At 29.1% G+C, this 17,423-nt stretch overlaps 2 protein-coding genes across 6 annotated transcripts; one reads left to right on the top strand and one right to left on the bottom strand.

Moving 5' to 3' along the window:
- Nucleotides 1–4,801: 4,801 nt before the first annotated feature.
- On the bottom strand, nt 4,802–9,026 carry LOC120359299. 2 transcript variants are annotated; one of them, XM_039456331.1, is made up of 4 exons: nt 8,668–9,026; nt 8,398–8,588; nt 7,638–7,837; nt 4,802–6,961 (listed from the first exon to the last, which is right to left on the bottom strand). In XM_039456331.1, exons 3-4 carry the CDS (start codon nt 7,792–7,794, stop codon nt 5,814–5,816), a joined length of 1,305 nt encoding a protein of 434 aa, XP_039312265.1. In that variant the 5' UTR covers nt 7,795–7,837; nt 8,398–8,588; nt 8,668–9,026; the 3' UTR covers nt 4,802–5,813. The 2 variants fall into 2 exon arrangements, with proteins under 2 accessions (XP_039312265.1, XP_039312268.1); XM_039456334.1 differs by lacking the exon at nt 8,668–9,026 and having other exon boundaries at nt 7,638–7,852; nt 8,398–8,661.
- A 275-nt stretch (nt 9,027–9,301) lies between these two features.
- On the top strand, nt 9,302–12,111 carry LOC120359301. 4 transcript variants are annotated; one of them, XM_039456354.1, is made up of 6 exons: nt 9,302–9,436; nt 9,514–9,723; nt 10,656–10,892; nt 11,003–11,239; nt 11,402–11,564; nt 11,952–12,104. In XM_039456354.1, exons 1-4 carry the CDS (start codon nt 9,424–9,426, stop codon nt 11,035–11,037), a joined length of 495 nt encoding a protein of 164 aa, XP_039312288.1. In that variant the 5' UTR covers nt 9,302–9,423; the 3' UTR covers nt 11,038–11,239; nt 11,402–11,564; nt 11,952–12,104. The 4 variants fall into 4 exon arrangements, with proteins under 4 accessions (XP_039312288.1, XP_039312285.1, XP_039312277.1 ...); XM_039456351.1 differs by lacking the exon at nt 9,302–9,436 and having other exon boundaries at nt 9,443–9,723; nt 11,930–12,104; XM_039456343.1 differs by lacking the exon at nt 9,302–9,436 and having other exon boundaries at nt 9,443–9,723.
- The last annotated feature ends 5,312 nt before the right edge of the window (nt 12,112–17,423 follow it).

Raw genomic sequence — 17,423 nt, forward strand, 5'->3', positions numbered from 1 at the left:
TTAAAAGCACCTAATTTACGCTTAGTTAATGCGTATTTTATAAATTTTTTGTATTATTATTTAAAGTACTCTCTTGGCGTCACCAGCCCCAGGGGTGGATTTTCGCCTAAGGAAGGAAGCACTTAATTCGCGAGTAGTATATCTTAAAAGCACCTAATTTACGCGTAGTTAATGCGTATTTTATAAATTTTTTGTATTATTATTTAAAGTACTTCTTTCTTGGCGTCACCAGCCCCAGGGGTGGATTTTCGCCTAAGTGGGGAAACACTTAATTCGCGAGCAGTATATCTTAAAAGTACCTAATTTACGCGTAGTTAATGCGTATTTTATAAGTTTTTTGTATCATTATTGAAAGTACTTCTCTCTTGGCGTCACCAACCCCAGGGGTGGATTTTCGCCTAAGGGGGGAAGCACTTAATTCGCGAGTAGTATATCTTAAAAGCACCTAATTTACGCGTAGTTAATGCGTATTTTATAAATTTTTTGTAATATTATTTAAAGTACTTCTCTCTTGGCGTCACCAGCCTCAGGGGTGTATTTTTGCCTAAGAGAGAGAGCACTTAATTCTCTGCTAGTATATTTATAAAGCACTTAATTTATACTTATTTTCTGTGTATCAATTAGTTTTTTATTTCAATTATTTATAGCACTTTTCTCTTGATTCCAATACTGTTAAGGGCTGTTTTTGGGCGAAGGGGTGGAGATACGTCACCGCGAGTTTTGTCGTTTAAAAGCACCTAAAAAGCACCTAATTATTCAACCCTTTTTATTTATTTTGGGCTCTTGCTTCAATGATATTCGGGTGTGCTGCTAGCTTACGTCAAGCTGGCAGTACAACCTTATAAATTAAATTTCCAGAAAATAAGAAGAGCACCTAATTTTTAAATAGAGCACCTAATTAGCACCTAAAAAGCACCTAATTGTCATGCTGTTGTTTTTCATTTTTGACAACTTTGTTCTGCTAGCTTGATAGACGTCATGAACGCGTGCTAGTAACCACAAATGTTATGCTGTTCCATGTCATCAAACGCACACTTATACGCAAATTTTTATTAATTAATTTTTAATTGATTATCTAAGAATTCACAAAATTGTAGAAGGTTTTTGGTTTTGTTTAATCCTCTCTAGCAATAAAAGGTAATGTCATTAGGGGAGACTAAGGTTAAATGGCACCAGAGTTTTATTGATTATGTGCTTTTTTCTAATATATATTTTGAAAGAAAGAATAAATACAAAATCGCGAAATCATCATTTTAGAACGTAAATATTTTTTCCTGAATTTCATTAAAACCGGAATAATATTACATTTATAAAAAAGGAAAAACTGATTGAACAGTAGCATAGTAAATTTTTCAGACTCAAAATTTTATATTAATATTTTTATAGCGTTAGTAAATAAAATTAAGTAACGAGTATTGTTAATTAGAGTAAAGCTTCTCGCAAGTGTATGATATTTTGGGATTAAATGCAATTTTTATTTATACAATGATTAAAATGAAGCAGAATGTGCGGTCGAGGTCAGTTAGTTACGAATACTTTATGAGAATTTGTCCGGGATGATTTCTGACGACATTTCAACGGCGACTGTCGTTGATCTCGGATATTCACCTCAAGAAAAGTCCTTAAGTTGATGACATTGAGACAATATAGACCATTCGCAAGGAACCTGCATTTGCTTCGCGAAGAAAAAAAGAAGCAGCACTAAGAAAGAGAAGCGAAATTTGTTTCCCTACTGCATCAGAGAGACGTAGCGTTGTAATTCATTTTTATGTGGAAAGATAGACAAAACGTTTCGAAAAAGAGATTCTTTTTTATTAATAATGAACCTAAATATCACCAATTTATAAAAATGAATAATTATAAAAATAAGAATTCAAATAAAAAAATATTTAAGCAAAATCGTGTAAATTTGCTATTCCTTATACTGACAACTTGCCTTAAATTTGTCTTCTACGATGTCAAATATAGGTACTTGCAATGCAACATGCAGGCAATAATGTATACAAGATGTTTGATAATTAATGATTAAACTCTCATATAGAAGTAGAATAAACTAAGCTAACACAAATACGACTACAATAAGTCAAAAAGTTTTGTATCATTTTGCAATTTTTGCAAAAAGTTAATGAATTATTAATTTATAAAGAATTCACCCGCCAAATATGTGCTCAAAGAGATACGACCGTCCAGCGATTATCGTTGCTAAATGTACGAGAAAATATTTGTAGGTATGTTCTATGTAGGTTCCGAATTGCTGCAATATAATTTATAAACAATAACTTCTGTGATTCTAACACCTTGATCGCTGAGCGGCTGCATTTCACCACGCGATTAAATTTGGCGATGGGTCGAGCAAATTCGCTTATAAATTAATAATTTATTACCTATTGTAAAAATTGCAAAATAATATTTTTCATTTTTGACTCAGTATACTCTATTCTACCTATGCGAGAGTTTAATCATTAATTATTAAACACCCCGTATGTATTGCTAGCAATTTAACGAGAGAACAGTTTCAAGTTACCTCACGTTGTCGGCAATATAATAGCATTACGTTAGTCAATAATAATTTACAGATTTACAATAATTTATGGCAACTTAATGGTAATAGCACATTTAAATAATAATGATTTTAAAGTTGCCGCCAAGTTACTATTGCTAAGTTGCTATTACTAAAATGCTATATTGGCAAATCGCGTATTACCAACAGATATGGACTTAGTTGCTGCAATTATGAGCAACATATCATATGATTGCGTGCAATATATCAACAATGTACAAACTTGCTAGGGACTTTTTGGGAAGTAATTCAACTGCATTTTTAAAATAAAATTTTTGGTTTCTTGTAATTGCACATGTATATCTATCTAAAATTTAAAAAAATTGGAGCAAAAAGGATTTTTGAATTTTTTCTTGTTAGTTCCGTCAATCCATTATGCTTTATAAGCAAACTTTGCTCGTTTTGATATAGCTTACAGCCAGTCAAGGCTTGAGTGCTGAGTCGTGTTTAACGTCGGCAATCGCATGTAGCTCAGTTGATGAATAATAACTACACAAACACTTACTTAAGCAAAGACAATATTCAGCATGATAAGACTTTAGAAAATACTTCAAAAATATTTCTAATGTTAACAACAATTAAGAAATCGAGCATTCGTGTACATAATAAAAAATTAATGTATATTTACAATAGAATTAATTCAAAAGATTAGAATACGTTATAAATATAAATAAAGATTTTAGTTTTAGAGCATTCATAATAAACTTCACCTAATTGCATTAGACAAAAAAATAAAAAAGATATTTGTTTATATTTAGTTCAAAATTTTTGTTAAATTTCTATTTCTTTATTATTGCATTTTTTAATCTGAAAATACATATTAAAAAATAATGTTAAAAATAACATGTTTATTAATTTTAATTTAAAAAATTATTGTCAGTTCTGAATTAATTGCAATTGCGTAAATTTAGTTATATCATTTAATAATCAATATTAGTAATACACACAAAATGTATAATTGACAATGATCTATATGTAATTCTACACAGAAGATGACTTTCAGAACCGTCAGAGAGATTTAGTTCAACCGCAGCAGCTCAGCCGTCTTAAATTTCTAACACGTCCCTGAAGCGCCTCGAATTAATTTTTAAGAACAATTCCATGTATTTTAGACGTAAAACTGAAAACAGCACCACATCTTTCAGAACCGTCTATGATTTTTATATTTCAAAAAGTCTCTTACGATCTTATGATCGTTTTCAGATAGAAAAATTTAATAATCTAAAAAGTAATAATTTACAAAAAAGAGATGTAAAATAATACAAACTGGATATTCGCTGAAATTTTGTTCTATTTTTTATCTGGATTAAAATGTTTGCTTTTGTATTCTCTTACGTTTCTTTAATTCAATTAGTCTAGAACAATATATATCACACCGCTGTCGTAGAATACGCTGAGATAGAAAGTCTAGTAGTACACACACCTTGCACCTTGCATTTCTTCTCGATGTTCCCCAAAACTCTAGAAGCTTTTCATAAACCTTCTCGTCTCCTCTCGTTCCTTTTATTGTTACTTCTCTTTATATCTCTCTCTTTTTTCGTGTACCCTCTCTCGCTGTTTCCTATCCCCAAATTCTCTTGAAAGCTCATGAATTTCCAACACACCGCCACCCTGCCCTCTTCGCGTCGCGTTAACTCGAGTACTACGTTTGTCTACGCAAACACTCGCATATTTACGCGAAGAGATACACATAATTAGATACGTACCCAGGTCGGCCTGGGTTCGCAGGAGTTAGTGCTGGCATGTACGTGCTGGCACAGTTTGTGCATTCCTACCCTATAAGCGCATAATATTCCTGGAATATTATATGAATATTATTAAAAATTAAAATAATATTATTGTAATATTCCGAGAATATGATATAATATTTTTTAATATCTTGGGACTATTCTGTGGATGTTATATGTCCACTTCATATAATATTTTACAAATATTATTTTAATGTCCATGGAATATTATTTTAATATCCGCGAAATATTATTTTAATATCCGTAGAATATTACTTTAACATCTGTGAAATATTATTTTAATATCCGTGGAATATTATTTTAATATCCGCGAAATATTAAAAAAATGTTCTTAGAATATTATTCTGGTCCAAAATTGACGTTCATATAACATTCCTGGGATATCAGATTTTATTTTTTTAATGAAAATTAATCTATATTTAAAATATTTTTATTTAATAAATTGTTTAATCAAAATTTTTTATTACAATAAATAATAATATGCCATAAAATATATATTCCAATATTTTTATTTTAATACAAATGTACAAATTTTATACATATTATATACCTATTACAACATACATATTACAAAATAAATTTCTCTGTATTATGTTCGTTATGCAGCAATGGTAATACAACGAATTTGTTTTTATACGGTAATACGAACATTTTATTTTTAATTTTGTTCAATGGCCACATTTTTTCTTGCGAAAGCTGAGAAACCACATAAATTTGGAGTAAAGAAGATTCACATGGGATTGTAAATAAATTATCTTTTCGCTCGTATCTTTTCCCACAAATGATTAATTCTTCCTTCTCAAAGTCGTAAGAAAATTTTGTTATTTGTACAATGTCTCCATTTGTCAATATACAACAATTATCATTAATAGTATTTACTCGAAAACGATAATTAATTGAAATAGCTTCTGTATACAAAGGTGCTCTTTTTCCATTGGGCAAAATACAATAAGTATTTTGCGATTCGCTGACTACAAGTTTAGTTGTACGATAATCAGTCCTTTTCACGTTAGATTTAATTTCATGATACCGATTATACAATTGTTCTAAAGGTTGCGCATATTTTTTGACTACTCGTTTTAGATGCTGTAAAAAATTTTCATATTTAAATGCACTGTAATTGTCTAATGGTCCAAATGTTTTTATATCTTGTATAACGTGTATCAATCCATGTACATTATGCGATACAAAAGATTCATGATACAAATGTGGCATTGCATCCACAAATTTTTCTAACAGTTGACCTGCATATTCGATGTACTGACTATAATCATCACTACACAGAATTCGTACAGATACGTGTAAAACCAAGAAATGGTTAAACAAATTTTTATCTAAAATGTTTTTTAAAACAACAGGACCGGTATATAAAAGCAATAATCTGTATTCGGTTGCTTTAAAATATTTAACTAATTGTAACGATCGAGGTTTACGTGAAAATTCGTTAGGAACAAACGATGCAATGTTTTCAAACAAAACGGATAAACGTTGTATACTTTGAGCATTTAAAGAATATGGTTGTTTTGATTACTTAACCATAAATATAAGAGTTTACGCATAACACCGAGGCATATTAAGTGCATGTATTCCAAAGGAATTTGATTAACAATATCAAAATCCGGAATGTCTGTCAAAATACTATGCCCTAAATGATAATTAGGATCAGTTTTATTTTTAAATTCAAAATCATTTCGCAATTGTTCATGATTTAACATATAAACGCGCCTATGAGCATATTTGCCTTTTACATGGCATTTAGTACAACTATAATATCCGCAGTGACCTTTGACATTTAAAATATATGATTTTGCTGGTGCATCAGCTATAACAGAAACAATTCGACAGTTATAATGTAATCCTTCAATTGTTATACCATTTTGACATACATCTTTAATATCATTTACAGTAGCACTTAAATAAAGATTACTATCATATGGCTTTTCAGGACCGTAATAAGCTCCAATAAGAAAAATATCACTAGTATTTTTTACAGAACCTACAATAGGCCACAATGATGCACTTGATTTGAATAACGGAATACCATCTATGAAAATTGATATTTCTATTCCACTGAGAAATAATTCTTTGTTTGTATTTAAAATTGTTTCTGTAATTCCTTTTTGTAAACCTATGTGTATATATCTACCTGGTACCATGGATATGATATTTACTTTATTGCGAGGAGTATTCATCAATGTCTTTGATTGTATTGGTAAAGTTTGAAAACAAGAGTGCAATTTGAAATGATGTAACAACTCAGTCACAGCTGTATGACAAATATTATTCCTCAGTTTCCAATTTCTTAAAAATTCTTTTGTATTCTCGATCTCTTTATTTTTATGCTCTTTTGTAGAACACTCCGTTTCACTCATCACATTTTCGTATTCAGGAAGATATGGTGTCACTACTGTTGTATCATCTGTATTATTAAAGCATTCAATATCTGAATCAATTGGATTATCATCCGAATCTAGACAATTTATATCAATATGACAATTTTCTTCATCAAATATATCTACTATTTCTTCGAATTTATTTTCACATTGATTCTGATGCTGTAAAAATCTATCAAATGGATCTTGTTTAGAAGAGCCTGGTCTATGTAATGATTCAGTCGTAACAGTACATTGTTCTTCGTACAAATCGAGCAATTCTGAAAAAAATATAATAATGGATTACAATTAATAAATTCTTTAGCATCCATAATAGCGCATAATATTGCAAAATGTAATACAACATTTAAGCAATATTACAAAAATATAATATTATACAAGATATTGTGAGAATATTTCAAAACATATTTAATATCATAAAAATATTTTTTATAAATATTTTAAAATAAAACACTTAAATTAATATTGCTTTTCTACATTATACTTCTTATTTGAAATATATTGTGCTAAAATAATACATGTTACATGATATATAAATATTTTCACTAAAATATTTTTAATATTGAAGTAAACTTCATGAACTTTCCGGAATATTTAAGATGCCTATAATATTTATGTAATAAGAAATTAAAATATTTTATATATTATCTGCATATTTATAACATTTAAAATCAGTATTTTCTGATACAATAATTATAAATGTATAAAAATACCATTAAATTGTATAAATTTTTATTCTGTGTTAAATAATTGCAGAAAAACGTTATTAATAATTGTGTTACTTTTATTACAAAATAAAAATGTTTTAATTGCTTGTTAATACAAATAATTTTAATATAATTTTCTTTTTAAAATAACACTTCCATAGGATGAAATAAATTGTTTCATACATAATACAAATAATTTTACAATAAAATAATATTGCAAAAATTATACCTTTTCTTGTTTCTTCATCTCTATCATCATAATCATCATTATCTTTTATGTTCTCGAAAATACATCTCATCACTTTTTCCGTTTCACTTGTTATGCGACGGCGGAACTGACGATTACTCAATTCCGAAATGTGTTTTTTAAAACGTTCCGACATCATACAAGTTATCCGGCAATATATACTCAATTGACAAAACGTTATCCTGTTACATTTTTATCTAATATTAAATTAAAATGTTAAGAGAGTGAGATTTCATTGTAAAAACAAAATCATAATGTAATTTCCAAAATGTAAGTTTTACTTAAAATAAATAAAATAGCAAATTTAATATCAAAAAAATTGAAACTTTGTGGTTGCAAATTTAAATACTTACGCCGCGCTGTCCGCAAATTTAAATAATCGGATAAAAAATTCATCATTTACATTTATACGTTTTAAAAACAATGTGATAAACAAAATATCAACAACATATTTGTCTTATTATTAGAAAGAAAGAAATATACTCTCAAAGGGATAAATTTTTGCTTGGCATTATAATTATTTAAATTTGAAACTACGAAGTTTTCATTATTTTAATATACTATTTTATTTATTTCAACTAAAATCTACATTTTTGAGATTATGTTATGATCTTGTTATGAAAACGAGAATAATGGATAAACGCTAGTGCGATTATCCATTTTACATGCCATAAATAATTATTATATTATAATTATTATATTACAATTATACCTATATGTACTATAGTACTTATATACTTACGACACTTATAATGCAAATTGATTTGAATTAATTTTGCTTTCAAAATCTTTTAATTAAATTGATACTTTGTGCTGTATTTACAACGGATGGCCAAAATGTATACTCCTTGTCATCAGTTAATCATTGTTTCGGTACTATAATCAAGCCATTGTTCAATATAATTATGTAAAATATGTCGCTTTTTTCTTTTTCTAAAAAAGATGATAAAAATATGTGCGCATGCTGCTAACATTTTGCTTATTGGACTATTTCATACAATGTAGTACTTACTAATACGACATTCATAATGCTAATTGATTACATTACAGTACTTAATTACTATTAATGTACTACTATTATAATTAGCCTACGCTGCAGAACATGTGACCACGTGGCATTAGATATTATAAATACGTGGCACCGTATTTCTAGATTTTTCCTTTGTCGAACGGAATTTCACTGTGTACATACTACTAACTAGCTTATGCTGAACTGTGCTGAACAACGTGTGTCACGTGTGTGCTGAGCAGCCAAGTGTAGTGTTGCCTTTACCAGCCATGCGCTGGCCGCGCTGTCCATGGAGGGGACTAGCTCCCAGTGATATCGTTGAGGCGCCAATTTGAACCACCGAGTGCAGAAGAAACTGCACCCGCTGGTGGAGAGAGAATGCCGCGGGTGCTGTTCCTTCTGCACTCGATGGCTGCAAATTGGCGCTTCAACGGCATTACTGCTAGCTCCCCTCCATGGACAGCGCGGCCGGCGCATGGCTGGTAAAGGCAACACTACATTGGCTGCTCAGCACACACGTTGTTCAGCATAGGCTACTTATGGCTCTGGCAGACCAGCGCGATTTGCGACACGCGACGCGCGATTATCCAATAGGCGTTTACAATTTTTTGAAAAGACGTACGCCTATTGGATAATCGCACGTCGCGTGTCGCAAATCGCGCTGATCTGCCAGAGCCATTAGTAGTACACAGTGAAATTCCGTTCGACAAAGGAAAAGTCTAGAAATACGTTTCCACGTATTTATAATTAATTAGCATTATGAGTGTCATAGGTAAGTACCACATTGCATAAAATAACCTAAGAAGCAAAATGTTAGCATGTGCGTACATTTTTACCATTTGTTTCCAGAAAAAGTACAGAAAAATGACAAATTTTACATAGTTTTACTGAAGGATGGCTTAGTTACAGTACCGAAACAATGGTTAACAAATGACAAGAAATATACATATTGGCCATCTGATATAAATATAGCACAACGTATGAATTTAATTAAATCTTGTGCCGAAGTAAACTTAGAATGGAAAAAATACGAGATAGAATGTAGATATGGAACAGCAGGTTTGTATTTACCCATTATCTATTCTTAAATTATGTATACCTTTATTTAGACTTGCAATAATTTCGGCCGTAAAATTAATTTAATTTAACGTGAATTTAATTATTGGTTTAATTCTTAATTTTAATCATGCATATTCTATGCTGAATCATTGATTTATATAAATATTATTTCTGAAATATCACTCTTTATAATTGTCAAAAAATAATCTAGTAAACTACTCTTGTAGTTATATTTAATTTTGTACTTAAGCAGTAATATTAAAATAATAGAGCTTTAATATTGAACAATTAATATTTATTATTTGAGTAAAGAAATCTAATTTTGCAGAACATCATTAGAATATATTAATTTTTAATTTTACAATTAAATAAAATCCAGGGAAAACAAATTTATATATAATCATATAGGATCATTTATATACCATTATATAAGAATTATAGATAATATACGACCATACATAATTACGGTACATAATTATATATAATTATTATAATTATATTACTTATCAGAAGCATTATACCTCCTCATCGTGATAATCTTTATACATTGGTCTGGGACACCCTGTATATAAAATTATAATACGTAACTTACATAAAATGCTTTTCGTAAGTGATTATATTTCATATATGATTATATATAATTACTTGACGCTACTTTATTTATTTGTAAATAATTATAACAATAAATAATTTTTTTTGGTAAAAAGAAACTTATACAAGGGCTCGAGAAAAGGAAAAATTAGCAGAGAAAATATCCGACATTAATACTGCTTCAGATGAAGAAGAAAATAAACGTAAAAGAAAATTACGCTGTAAGAAAACTTTAACTTCTGAATCTGAAGATAATGCTTCTGATAATGAAGATGCTTCTGTTGCTGCAAAATTGCCAAAAAAATAAACCTTCACAAAACCTTCACAATTGACGTATCCAGAACCACCAACTTCAAAAATTATATCTGTGTCCAGTTTAAATATGGATTACATTGACACAAATAAATTAGATTCCAATAGTGAGATTGAAGAAGACATTGATGAGTATCACAAATCAAACAATTCAAATCCTCGGAAAAATACAAGTAATAACTCTGTTGTAAAAAATTTGGCATGTAACAAAAGTCAAGAAGCTACGGGTAAAAGTTTGGCATATAACAGAAATAAAAAAGCTACGGGTAAAAGTTTCATGTTTGGAATATTATTGTATAACAAATCTTATTATATAACTTAAAATTTTGTTTTCATAAGTAATTAAAAATTTTTTCAAATATTAACTTTTTTCCAGAAACAGAAAAAAAAATTCAAAAAATTCATGATTAGTAGTTTGGTAGATATTACTAATCGCTTAAAGAGTTGCGAGTGTTTGTTAAAGAAACTGCACAATTCTTCTCAACAATTGGAAAATCAGATTTATGATACTGACAACAAAATCTTGGATGAAAAATTCCCCATGAAAAGTCTCGATGACGTAAGAGATATTGAACAGCAATTAAAACATGATGAGACATTTAAAAACCAAGTTGTAAGTATAGATAAACATATTATCCAATAATACTTGTATATTTTTTACTTATCTAGAAAAATTTGGACATTTTTTTAAGTTTTACAGTATTTCCACTTTTTTTGGAAATGTAATTGGTATATCATTGTAAATATCCGTTATCAAAATTTATTTTTTTTACAGAAATCGGCACTTTATTTCAACTCACAAAGTACTATGAAAAAAACCGTTACGAGAATTATGACAACATTGTTTACAAATGAAGTAGCTACAAAATTCAGTTGGACTGGACAAAAAGAAAACGAACAGAGATTTGAAACATTGATTTTATGGAAAATAATATATGGTAAGAATAGACTTATAATTTACTTAAATTTGAAATTTTAACATCGTTTATTTATGTAAAAGTAGAGTTGTTAACATATTACAAAATATTTGATAATGCCATTTTTTAATTTTTATAATTATTTTCCATATGAGTAAAATAAAAATTCTATTTTTTATGTAAATGTTAATACTGCTTTTCGAGATTTAAAGGAGTAAACATTTCTTGAAATATATTATAAAATTGTTAATAATGACACGTTCAAACTTTATTTTTTGCATGACACAAAATTTTATATACTTTATTTTTTCTTTGAATTTCATTACATTTTAACAACAAAATGTATTTACATTATCAAAGTTTTAATTTATTTTTTCGTTCTATAGTTACGTTCTATGATAATTTTAGGTGTTGTAAGAAGCAAGTTCAAGGATGTCACTGAGGGGGATGTAAGCGCACCTATTAAAATTTGGTTAGCTCACGCAACGGATCGACTAAAAAACAAGAGACAAGAATGATTATTTTTCTATAGCATTTAATTTAAAATTTTATGAAAAAAAAGAAGTCATGCATATACGTTTCCTTTTTTGTTTATAATTTTTGTTTATTAATATATATCTTTGTTGTCTAATAATTTTTTTTTAATTTTTGTTTATTGAGATATACTTTAGTTGTATAATCTAAATTATAAATACCGTTTCTCAAAAAATTGTTTTTTTTAATAAAAAGATTAGAATTGTTATTCAACGAATTAAAAGTATACGAAATTATGAATAAAGATTTTATTTGATGAAAGTAATGAAATTTATAATTTTTTCCATTTGTCCATATATCCTTCATACAGAGTAGCGATTACCTATCACATAACTTAATTGTTATAATATTAAATAATGTTAAATAATATTACTCTTTAATTTTCAGAATATCATTATAATATTAAATAATATTAAATAATGATACTTTTTAATATTGAGAATATCATTATAATGTTAGATAATATTTAAATATTATTAATAATATTAAATAATATTACCTTTTAAATATTCAGAATATCATTATAAAATATTTTTTTTCTCAAATAATATTTTAATAACATTAAATAATGTTATTTATTTAATATTATATGGAGTGGACATATAATATTCATATAACAATCTAATCATATTCCAGGAAGATTATTTAATATTATTTAATATTATTGGTATATTCTTATATTATTCATTTAATATTCTAAGGATATACCAAGAATATTATTTAATATCAAATAATATTAAGCGCTTATAGGGTATGCTCTGGCACAGTTTGTGCATCCCTATGCTCTGCGCTCACTCTACAATCAAGGCAACCGAGAATCTGTTGAAAGAGTTGATATTATCTTTGCGAATTACAAAATGCTACGGAAATTGTTAACAAATATAGCAAAGTTGAAAATGCTACAATAATACATAATCCTTATACGTTGCTTCTCACCCAATTGTTTACTTCATCACAGTTCGAGGAAATAAATGATTATGATGTTATCAAATTTAAGATTCTGCAATATTGTTCAATTCTCATATGATGCTTCTTATCCAATTATCTGGTTTATTCTCCGCATTAAATTTCGACAAAATAAAAAAATTACTTCTTTTTATTACAACTTGAATTTTAGATATGATTTAAATTTTATTACTATTTAAATAGTACTTTGATCGATTAATTAAAATATCAGAACTGATTATATGACAGTACTATCATACATTTGCTACAATTGTTATCTAGAAGGTAAAACTTTAGCAAATTATTATAACAGTATATATCTTTAATTGCTCTTTTATTATTACCTGTTACCACTAACTTTCTATAATTTATTAAAAACATAAATTTCATATTTTCTCAATTAATAATTATTGACATAAACAATGAGTATTACAACGTTTATAATTCTCTATACGTATGCGGTTGAAACATTATAAAAAATTTGTTTCAATATTTTTGTTAGCGTTAACGACACAGATATTCATAATCTGCGCTGTTATCACATGTCATAGTTTTTAATTCATTCGTGGTTCACCAGTGATTTATTTATTTGTGGCATGTATTTATGACATTCCGCAGCAGCCGTAAATTCCGAGTGTGGTCAGAGATTTAAATGAAAATTAACGATGATAAATTGTTTGATTTCATTAAAAGAGAATAATTTTGAATATTGCTACCTCGTGTATTATTTCCTCTTTTTCTATTCATCTTTCTCCTATCAAAATTAAATTACTTTTTTTAACTATATCAATTTATATATTTAAACGCAATAGTAAGTAAATAAAATAAAAACGATATCTCATAACTTCTTTAATGTCAAATTAAAATTATATAATCTAATATTAGAGCATAATTTTTTTTATGAATGTGAATTTTATAGAAACATAATCGGAAAGTCAAATTGATAATTCTTTAGATTTTGTCTTTGTTTATCCGCATTTCTGAATTTAAATCTATCTGAAAATTTAAACGTAAAAGAGAGCTTCATCTTATGTCGGGATCCAAGGATTTGGCAGAAGCGTGTATGTACAGTATGCCATAAAGTTTCTACCAAATATCCGGCGTTTAACGATGAATTCTCGCCGGCATTTTCGCTGGTAAAACCACTCGCGGTGGTTCGAGACGAGCAGTAGCATCGCTAGGATAAGGACATAAATTCGCACCTACCTTGCGGCATATATCGTCGCGTACTTTATGCTCGCCCCGACTACTATATCTTTGCGTGTGGCACGAGGGAAAGGATTTCCCTCAGGATCGTAAGGATCGTGAGGGAACGCAGCGAGCATTTCAATTGGTTACTTCGATGCGTTCGGCCGCGCTCTTGCAGACGAGAAGCGCGTCTCGTCTATTTCGCTAGCTAGAATTTGCAATTCTCACGTACATAACATCGAAACTGAGGCGCGTGTGTGTTCATATTTCTGCTTCTGTTAGGCATTTTCCTTTGAGTTCGACGCGAAAAAAATAGGCCAAAGCCGTGCGCTCGTGCCGAGGGAGAATAACGCGACCGATAATGCCCCTACGATGGATTCTCGGAGGAACAGTTTACGAAGTCGTGCATACTACGAGAAGTAAACTCGAAGAAGGCTTATCTTAAAGCTAGATAAAAGCAACAAATAAAAAAGGCGCCAACTTATCATGTCATTTGACTTTCTTCGATAATGCACTCACACAGGACGAATCATTCAAAACTTTATACAATTCTATAGAGGAAATGATATTATGGCTCTTATAGATATTATGATCAGCTTATTATGTACGTTATGAGATAATAAATTCTAATGACTATTTAAAAAATTATTTAGCCCGCCGTTATGCAGTGGTTCTAATATGTTAATGCACAATAGTTATGACTGGGAAAGTTACTTAAAATGTAACGACTCGCTATTTTCTCCATAATTGTTAAATTTATCGTTATTAAAAAAAAGAAAAAAACTATATTATGGTTACAATTACTAAAAAAGAAAACCTAACACGGTTAGTTCATTACTAAAAAAAAAAAATAACTTTAACAGTAATGATATTACAATTAAATAACGCGTTACTTCGTAACCCGGACAATTAGTTATAGATATTTTTATTTTTGAACAGTTAAAAATATTTTCAAGGTACATTTTAATATTTAATTACACATATTTCTTTATCGTTTTTAAACTTGGATATATTATTACACGAATATATGTACATGTGTTCTTTTTTTATATTTAACGTTTTAGTCGTCTGCATACATTACTAATAAAGCTTTTTTTTGAAGTAGTTATTCAACAAGTTGATTATGATTCTATTACCAATCCAGTTACATCACATGTATTATAAATTTTCAGTACTACAGTCTACGTGCGGAATAAGTATGTACATACATACATTCCGCAATAAAAATAAATATATAGTTTTATAGCAAAACACTGAGTTTCTTTAAACAAAACTAGTTTATTTAAATCTATTTGTGATTATATCTCATTATCCTATCTCTCTTCGATTCATTATAAAGGGTTATTACATTTTTCTAAAGAATATAACATCTTAAGTAATAAAAATATCAGTAAATATACTAGTAATTTTAAGTTTAGAATAGATTTACGATAATATGTTGACAAATACAATTGTTGAGTTTGCAATTAAAAATATTGATTATTGATAAAATTATTGTATGAAATGTAAATAGGAGCTATAATATCACCTTCTTCTCTACATATATTATCTATTTCTGTCTTTATTATAAAAAGAATTTATTTGTTCTGTTCATAAAAATATATTTTTTAATAAGAAATTCAAAAAACATAAAAATTAATATTACATTTTATGCACTAACCATTTGTAAAATGTAAAAAAATATTTATAACAATCTCCGAATATAATCATTTATGCAAATAAAGTATATTAGCCAATTATTTATCACCATGTATTCGCACGGTAGATAAAATAATCTTCCTAATAAATTTCCATTTATTGTAGGAAACCATTTTCAAGGTTTTGAATAAAGTTTAAAAATTTAATACTATTTAAATTCTAGCCGTAACTATTGAAAAGCTAATCGTTTGCAACTAGTTATTTATTACCTCACGCGCAACAGATAAGAAGAACCTTCAGTCAGTCTTGCTTGCGCGTACCACGCGCTACCAGTAAGCGCTAAAAACTCAAAGAGCGTCCTCGCAATTTTCTTTTTACCAACAGTCTGTGATCGCAGTTCGTTTTATCGGGGTGTAAGCGGAAGGATGTTTTCCTTTGAGTCGAGAATTTTCTTTTATACGATGTCGTGAATCGTGGACTTAGTGCGTCACAAAAGATAGCGTTTCTCAAAAACTTTCTCTTTTTCTTCTATCTTTCTGACGCGTATCATGCCACTTTTTACAAACTTGTTTGCAAGGTGGATTGAGAACCGATAATGACGGAGGGAGGATATCGCTTATTTGTCTACTCAGCTTGGCGTAACGAAATTATTGCACCGCGACGGGTCCTCTCATCGTAACGTAATTGTGTCATTTACTAACCAAGCAATGTATTTAGTTGGCGATTCTACATAAAAGGTGAGCATTCAATCGTGGCCACAATCTCTATCGATTACTCGGACGTGACGAACCGTAGGTAAACTATCAATGACCGATGCGATTTCAAACGCAGATTTACAGTGCAATTGAGATTTTTTAACTCTAACATTTGTAAAAGTACAAAAAAAAAACCGCGAAAGCACACAAAGACGTAAAATGGATAAAGTGAAAAAAAGGATGATTAAAAGGATATCGGAGTATGCCAGGCCAAAGATTTGGTGTCCGCAAGAGGATTATCTTGCCTAGTGATAGTATTTCTATGTCTACTACTTCTGCTTTCCCAAACTCGACCAAAAAGAAGAGCAAAATTGCGATTTATCACAACACCAAGGTGAAGTGCGAAGATGGAGGAATTTTTGTTTTGCAGTCTTCGATTGCTGCCGACGGGACGTATCACAGGTACATAATTAATAATTCAAAATGAATTTGATAGTTTGAGAAATAAGAGGTGTTATTTCTCGGTCGAAGCGAATCTTGTTGCTTAATAGGATAGAGTGGAATATTTTGTGCAGTAGATATTTTGTAAAATTCTAATTTTTCTAAGCGATGTAGTAGATAAAAGCTGCCGTTCTAGTACGAATTATTTATTGTTCGAATACGCATTAGATTACAAAGTCTCAAATAAATGAAACGTTTCGCGCGTATTTTATAGGCAGAAGTTTGTTTTGTGGCATTGCAGATTCATTCTTTTACAAAATATATCGCTATTTTCGGTAAGTGTCTCGTTACTATTTTCCATAGTTTGTATATTGTGCGTAATCATTGAAATGTCTGCTATCAAGAAATATCGTGCATTGCGATGAAATATTTGGTGTGT

This window comes from Solenopsis invicta, chromosome 1 (assembly GCF_016802725.1).
Source record: "Solenopsis invicta isolate M01_SB chromosome 1, UNIL_Sinv_3.0, whole genome shotgun sequence".
Lineage (NCBI taxonomy): Eukaryota > Metazoa > Arthropoda > Insecta > Hymenoptera > Formicidae > Solenopsis > Solenopsis invicta.

Coding starts and splice junctions, on each gene's coding strand:
- LOC120359299 (XM_039456331.1), bottom strand. CDS start 7,794: ATGATGTCGGAACGTTTTAAAAAACACATTTCGGAATTGAGTAATCGT. Junction 6,962..7,637: donor AGATGAAGAAACAAGAAAAG/GTATAATTTTTG, acceptor TATTTTTTTCAG/AATTGCTCGATTTGTACGAA.
- LOC120359301 (XM_039456352.1), top strand. CDS start 9,483: ATGTGCGTACATTTTTACCATTTGTTTCCAGAAAAAGTACAGAAAAAT. Junction 9,724..10,655: donor ATGTAGATATGGAACAGCAG/GTTTGTATTTAC, acceptor TGACGTATCCAG/AACCACCAACTTCAAAAATT. Junction 10,893..11,002: donor CAGAAATAAAAAAGCTACGG/GTAAAAGTTTCA, acceptor ACTTTTTTCCAG/AAACAGAAAAAAAAATTCAA.